Source organism: Oncorhynchus kisutch, unplaced genomic scaffold (genome assembly GCF_002021735.2).
Source record: "Oncorhynchus kisutch isolate 150728-3 unplaced genomic scaffold, Okis_V2 Okis01b-Okis20b_hom, whole genome shotgun sequence".
Taxonomy (NCBI): Eukaryota; Metazoa; Chordata; class Actinopteri; order Salmoniformes; family Salmonidae; genus Oncorhynchus; species Oncorhynchus kisutch.
Genome location: NW_022261978.1, coordinates 8560925 through 8566760, shown reverse-complemented (window position 1 = coordinate 8566760; position 5836 = coordinate 8560925). Strand labels below are relative to the sequence as shown.

Here is a 5836-nt window from a genome sequence, read left to right as displayed (position 1 = left end):
GGGGAGTGGAACAGAGGGATGAATTGAAAGGAAAGAGAAGGGAGGAGTAATTGGATGGAGGGATGTGGGCCACATGTTGCCGTTCCTCTGACATCAGCTGGCTCTGATCAGAAAACACACTCTGGGTCGTCTCACATTCTCTCTCTCACACACATGCACTCCCTCACAGGTAGGATCTTCAATGTCATGCTCAGGTGATATACCCGTTATTCAACAGGGATATGAGGAGAGGTGGAGGAGGAAGAGGAAGAGAAGGAGGAGAGGAGGAGGAGGAGGAGGAGGAGGAGGAGGAGGAGGAGGAGGAGGAGGAGGAGAGAAGAAGAGGGGGATGGAGAGAAGAGGAGAAGAGGGGGATGGAGAGAAGAGGAGAAGAGGGGGATGGAGAGAAGAGGAGAAGAGGGGGATGGAGAGAAGAGGAGAAGAGGGGGATGGAGAGAAGAGGAGAAGAGGGGGATGGAGAGAAGAGGAGAAGAGAGGGATGGAGAGAAGAGGGGAAGAGGGGGATGGAGAGAAGAGGGGAAGAGGGGGATGGAGAGAAGAGGAGAAGAGGGGGATGGAGAGAAGAGGGGAAGAGGGGGATGGAGAGAAGAGGAGAAGAGGGGGATGGAGAGAAGAGGAGAAGAGAGGGATGGAGAGAAGAGGAGAAGGGGGGGATGGAGAGAAGAGGAGAAGAGGGGGATGGAGAGAAGAGGAGAAGAGGTGGATGGAGAGAAGAGGAGAAAGAGGGGGATGGAGAGAAGAGGAATGATTCAGACACAGGAACCTGTCCAGGTAGCTTCAAGCATGTTCTACTAACTCACATGCGCACACACACACACACACACACACGGTCTATCTTTCCTCTCTGTCTCCATCTAGAATACCACAGCCAGCCAGACATATAAATCTCAACCTATCAGCAGCCAGCTGGTACAGGTGGCCCTGACCAATCCCAGGACAGAACCGGTCCAGGAAGCTGCTTCTCGCCAAGACAATATCCCCTGGGTCAATCAGGACGGAAAATACTTGCATTTACTTCTATTATTTCTCTTGTTCAAGGGGATATGTCTCAATAAAGTTATATGGTTAATTTGGGTCTCAATAAAGGTGATGTCACTGAACAGAAAGGGAGTTCTAGATGCTTCTATAAACTGTATCTGTGGGTTTATTATTCTCCTTTATCTTTGGGCTCCGTTTCTTATCATTGTTTTAATTGTATTTTTCCTTCATTTATTCTTTATAGTTTTGGCCCCAGGAAGTATCATTAAATATGGGACTCTATGACATCATTATCATCCGACCAATCGCTGACATCCTCAAGACGAGTGATACTATTGGCTCTCCCCAGCCAAATAGATGAAAGGGAGGAGCCAATAGTGACAGTCTCAGCCATCTAGAATAGCCAACTACGTCCTTCGTTCAACCCACCAGATGTACACATGGAATGTCTATAAACTGTTCAAATGTAGATCATGTGTAATCAGTTAGGCTCTCGAAGCAAAGTTTGTCTACCTCCCTGTTTCAACAAACTTGTTGTTGATGGCTCAAATCCAAATGGACCTCCTAACCCAGAGGTGGACCCCCTAGCCACGAGGTGAACCCCCTAGCCCAGAGGTGGACCCCCTAGCCATGAGGTGGACCCCCTAGCCATGAGGTGGACCCCTTAGCCCAGAGGTGGACCGCTAGCCCAGAGGTGGACCACCTAGCCCAGAAGTGGACCCCCTATTCCAGAGGTGGACACCTAGCCCAGATGTGGACCACCTAGCCCAGAGGTGGACCCCTAGCCCAGAGGTGGACCCCTAGCCCAGATGTGGACCACCTAGCCCAGAGGTGGACCCCTAGCCCAGAGGTGGACCCCCGAGCCATGAGGTGGACGCCCTAGCCCAGAGGTGGACCCCCGAGCCATGAGGTGGACGCCTTAGCCCAGAGGTGGACCACTAGCCCAGAGGTGGACCCCCTAGCCCAGAGGTGGACCCCCTAACCCAGAGGTGGACCCCCTAGCCCAGAGGTGGACACCTTGCCCAGAGGTGGACAGTGTCAACACTTAAAGTAACAAAGTGACATCATCAACCATATGCTTCTCTTAAATTTGAAATATTAAACTGTTTTGTGTTTAAGCTATTTTATGGCCACTAAATTGCATGATGTATTCTGAACTATGTATAACGATCAAACATGAATATTTGTTGTAGTGAACAAAACAATTGAACCACTACTCAACGTATTTAATGAGTTAGACAGAAATAGAGAGACAGAGGAGACAGAGAGAGAGAGAGACAGAGGAGACAGAGAGACAGAGAGAGAGGAGACTGAGAGAGAGAGCGACAGAGGAGACAGAGAGACAGAGAGAGAGGAGACTGAGAGAGAGAGAGAGAGAGAGAGACAGAGGAGACAGAAAGACAGAGAGAGAGGAGACTGAGAGAGAGAGACTGAGAGAGAGGAGACAGAGAGAGACTGAGAGAGAGGAGACAGAGAGAGAGAGAGAGAGAGAGAGAGAGAGAGAGGAGACAGAGAGAGAGACAGAGAGAGGAGACAGAGAGAGAGACAGAGAGAGAGAGAAAGTGGAGAAAGAGAAAGAGGAGACAGAGAGAGAGTGACAGAGAGAGAGGAGACAGAGAGAGAGGAGACAGAGAGAGACAGAGACAGATGAGACTAAGAGAGAGAAACATAAAGAGATCAGTCAGTCATAAAGAGCAACTCAACCACTTCAGGTAAAACCGTAACTCAGACACACTTGACCTTCACTTGAGGTTGACCATGAGCATAACTCACAGGGTCGTGCTCTGACAACCAGGTGTGTGGGGGGTTTGGGGAGGGGGGGGGGGGGGGGGGGGGGTTGTGGAAGTGTGTGTGTGTGAGTGTGTGCGAGTGTGTGTGTGTGTGTCAGCCCCAGGTGTGAGAGAGACACTCCAGGGTTCACCCTCTGACCTGAGTTGACCTAAGAAGACCGTGGTTAGAGTTCACAGGTCACAGGCTGATAGCCTTCATCTGTCACAATGTGCTTTACAGAAACCAACCGAAAACCCCAGAGAGAAGAAGCAATGCAGAGGCAGAAACACAGTAGCAGGACAAAAACCTAGAAAACCTAGATCTGACTCTTGTACAGTAGCACACACACACACATGCACATGCACTCACACATGCAGTACAGCAGCAGTATGTTAAGAGTACAGTCACAGGTATGGAAGACAAGTTGAGACACAGGTCTGTTAACTCACACCAAATGAATCCTGCAGAGAGAGAGAGAGAGAGAGTGTGTGGGAGAGAGAGAGAGAGAGAGAGAGAGAGAGAGAGAGAGAGAGGGTGAGAGAGAGAGAGACAGAGAGAGAGAGGGTGAGAGACAGAGACAGAGAGAGAGAGAGAGAGAGAGAGAGAGAGAGAGAGAGAGAGAGAGAGAGAGCGAGAGAGAAAGGGTGAGAGAGAGAGAGGGGGGGAGAGAGAGGCCTGCTGTGTCCTATTTTCCTCATCAAACTGAGTTATAGGTAAATTATAAACCTACAGCAGTATTTGTGCTCTTGGATGACAATAACACCAGGTTATAGTAGACCTACAGGCTCCGGGTTGGTTGGCAAATACCAGGGATTTGAGCAGGATAGTTGGTTGGAATGGAGCACGTGCCTACCCCAGGGGCATGCCCTGCAACTGAACAAGCCCAAACCAGGTGTGTGTGTGTGTGTGTGTGTGTGTGTGTGTGTGTGTGTGTGTGTGTGTGTGTGTGTGTGTGTGTGTGTGTGTGTGTGTGTGTGTGTGTGTGTGTGTGTGTGTGTGTGTGTGTGTATTATACAAAAGTAAAAGTGTCAGTAGCCCTACTCTATGGGACCGTCAATAGAGCTCTTGCTGTTACTAAGTCTATGTGGGATGTATTTGTTAATAAAGGTAATAAACACGCTGATGAGATCACCTACCTGCCTGTGCCGCTGTCGCCTCGTGAAAAACAGTGATGGAGAGGAGGGAGAGGAGAAGGAGGAGGGGAGGCGATGCCCCGGGCGTTGAGCTCCATATTCGGTCCATCTCGTTGCTCAAAGTCTTTCTCGGTAAACCGGGAACTGTCCAGTGCGGTTGGCTCCGATACCTCCTGTACCGGCTCCACCGTTTAGCTCCACGGGGCTCACACACACCCGTGCTTAGGGGGCTCGAGACTGCGCGGGTACAGCGCGTGTGCTTATCCGCTGCTGAGAGGACCTGCGTCCATGTCTGGGAGCGCGCAGTGACCCGGTTGATGGGGTAATGATATCATGCGCGCACACGGTAGAGACTGGAACTGGTTTGTCCCGATAACTGTTATCCGGTTCGAAGTCAACTTCTGTTAAGAAATAGGTGCAGTTTGACCTAAGGGAAACAAATCCATCAAAACGTTTACACTTTATTTCCCTCTTTCTTTTTCGTTCTCTTTCTTATCTGGTTATCTGGTTATATCCTTCTGATGGAGAAAGAAATAGCAAGCAATTCCTTATATTCACTTCCTCCTGAAAAAAAACTATATTCGTTCACCCACTGCAACCAGCCAACTTCAAACTTTCCTCTCTCTCTCTCTCTCTCTCTCTCTCTCTCTCTCTGTCTCTCTCTCTCTCTGTCTCTGTCTCTCTCTCTCTCTCTATCTCTCTTCCATTGATCCCTCCCTTCCCGAAGATTGTCTCGCGCAGGGAACGGAGCTGTTGCGGTTAACAAACGGTTGTCTCGTGCCTGTTGAAGATAAGGCTCATAGTGGTTGTTAGGAACGAGCTCATGCAAACTAGTTGTTTCAACTAATTATTATTACGTTTATAATTTTCAGTCCAAGTGTTAGGTGGTGAACTAAACATGTGTTTGCCCAAACTTATCTCCAACTTCAGAAAATTCAGTCAACTTAAAATTATGTGTTTGGTCAAATTGGCTGATATGTTCACTCAACTAGAAATGATTATTTGAGCGTCTTTACCTAAAGAAGGCTGTGGAACTAGTTACACACACCGCGCTTTTACCATCTATGTTTTCAACGTACATATTTAACACACGTTGACTACATGAAAACAGGAGCAGCCTCCACTATTCCAGCACCTCTTCAACATCATCACATCCCCTCTGCTTCGTCCAACACAGTAACAACTAAAACATACCAACAACATATTTAGTCCAATCAACAAAAGCTTAATATGATGTGGCTGTCCATGGTTCTGATTTGAGTGTGCGTGTGCGTGTGCGTGTGCGTGTGCGTGTGCATGAGTTCATGCAAGTAGAAAAAAACATGGTGACTCACCCTACCTGAAGAGGAACGCCAACGCCATCCTCCCATTGTCATGGTGACTCACCCTACCTGAAGAGGAACTCCAACGCCATCCTCCCATTGTCATGGTGACTCACCCTACCTGAAGAGGATCCACCAACACCGTCTTCCCATTGTCATGGTGACTCACCCTACCTGAAGAGGAACGCCAACGCCATCCTCCCATTGTCATGGTGACTCACCCTACCTGAAGAGAAACGCCATCCTCCCATTGTCATGGTGACTCACCCTACCTGAAGAGGAACACCAACACCGTCTTCCCATTGTCATGGTGACTCACCCTACCTGAAGAGGAACGCCAACGCCATCCTCCCATTGTCATGGTGACTCACCCTACCTGAAGAGAAACGCCATCCTCCCATTGTCATGGTGACTCACCCTACCTGAAGAGAAACGCCAACGCCATCCTCCCATTGTCATGGTGACTCACCTTACCTGAAGAGAAACGCCAACGCCATCCTCCCATTGTCATGGTGACTCACACTACCTGAAGAGAAATGCCAACGCCATCCTCCCATTGTCATGGTGACTCACCCTACCTGAAGAGAAACGCCATCCTCCCATTGTCATGGTGACTCACCCTACCTGAAGAGA

At 49.2% G+C, this 5836-nt stretch overlaps 1 protein-coding gene across 1 annotated transcript in view; it reads right to left on the bottom strand.

Moving 5' to 3' along the window:
- Positions 1-4520, bottom strand: part of LOC116358831 (collagen alpha-1(XI) chain-like) — an 88365-nt gene extending 83845 nt beyond the window's left edge. The window contains 1 exon segment of the mRNA XM_031811071.1: positions 3885-4520. Within this exon segment, the coding sequence (XP_031666931.1) occupies positions 3885-3990 (106 nt within the window). The 5' untranslated portion in view covers positions 3991-4520.
- Positions 4521-5836: the final 1316 nt, after the last annotated feature.